The following is a 1,500-nucleotide window of genomic DNA, read 5'->3' on the forward strand; positions in this document are numbered from 1 at the left end:
ACTTCCCCACCATTAAATACCTCTGTATACTATTATTTATCAAGGACATATTATTCTACCCCAATGGGCAACTGAGCTGTCTCCATAGATTGTAGAAGTTTGAATGGGGAAGGAGAAAGAAATACTTACTCAAAATAGCAAAATTTAAAAGGAATATGGAGAGCAACAAAATATATATCTTCAAGGGTATTGTGGTATCCTTGGGAGTAAGCTCTCAGAGTTTTATCTGAGGTTTTAATCTTTTTTTTTTTTCTTGTTTTCAGGAACATATCAAAATGTTCAGAGGACAAAGATTTAGACTGAAATGTGTGAGAATACAATGAAGGAAACATAGGAGTACTGAATTAATGGATGATGTAATAAATTTTTAAAAGCATTTGTTTCTATGTACTACAAAATCATTTTTATATTAACTAAAAAGGCAGAATGATTTCTTAAGCGTGGGTGGGGGCGGTCGTGTGCATGCATGTGTGTGTGTCTCTTTGTTGGTGTCATAGCTTTTTTATTCGTACATCTATTTTACAGCTGAAACAAAGAATATCATTGAAAAGAAGGAAAGGAATGAGAAATTACACAGAAGTAACAGAGTTTATTCTTCTTGGACTGACAAATGACCCACAGTGGCAGGTTGTACTTTTCACATTTCTTCTTGTTACCTACATGCTAAGTGTAACTGGGAACCTGATCATTATCACCCTCACCCTTTCAGATCCCCATCTGCAGACTCCAATGTATTTCTTCCTTCGAAACTTCTCAGTCCTAGAAATATCGTTCACGTCAGTCTGCATTCCGAGATTCCTTGTCACTATTGTGACAGGCGACAGAACCATTTCTTATAATGGTTGTATGGCTCAGCTATTTTTCTTCATCTTCTTGGGGGTGACAGAGTTTTACCTTCTGGCTGCCATGTCCTATGACCGCTATGTGGCCATCTGCAAACCTCTACATTACACCACCATCATGAGCAGCAGAGTCTGTATCCTTCTTGTCTGTAGCTCCTGGCTTGCTGGATTCCTGATCATCTTTCCACCAATAATCCTGGTGATGCAATTGGATTTCTGTGCCTCCAATATAATCGATCATTTTATCTGTGACTCTTCTCCCATTCTGCAGCTTTCTTGCACAAACACTAGTTTTCTAGAACTCGTGGCATTTTTTCTAGCTGTGGTAACACTTATGGTCACCTTAACACTAGTTATTCTCTCCTACATGCATATCATCCAGACAATTGTGAGAATTCCTTCCTCAAGTCAAAGGAAAAAAGCCTTTTCCACTTGTTCCTCCCATATGATCGTTGTCTCCCTCTCTTACGGCAGCTGCATTTTCATGTACATTAAGCCTTCTGCAAAGGAGAGGGTAACTTTAAGCAAGGGAGTGGCTGTGCTCAATACCTCAGTGGCTCCTCTCTTGAATCCTTTCATATACACTCTAAGAAATCAGCAAGTGAAGCAAGCCTTCAAGAACATGGTCCAGAGAATGGCCTTTTCTTCAAATAAATGA

The 1,500-nt window shown here is 38.9% G+C and overlaps 1 protein-coding gene across 1 annotated transcript; it reads left to right on the forward strand.

Moving 5' to 3' along the window:
• Positions 1-561: 561 nt before the first annotated feature.
• Positions 562-1,500, forward strand: LOC141568622 (olfactory receptor 6C75). The gene has a single exon (XM_074319017.2). It carries the CDS (start codon positions 562-564, stop codon positions 1,498-1,500), a length of 939 nt encoding a protein of 312 aa, XP_074175118.2.

This window comes from Rhinolophus sinicus, chromosome 1, assembly GCF_057876585.1.
Source record: "Rhinolophus sinicus isolate RSI-liver-muscle chromosome 1, RSI-T2T, whole genome shotgun sequence".
NCBI classification, from domain to species: Eukaryota; Metazoa; Chordata; class Mammalia; order Chiroptera; family Rhinolophidae; genus Rhinolophus; species Rhinolophus sinicus.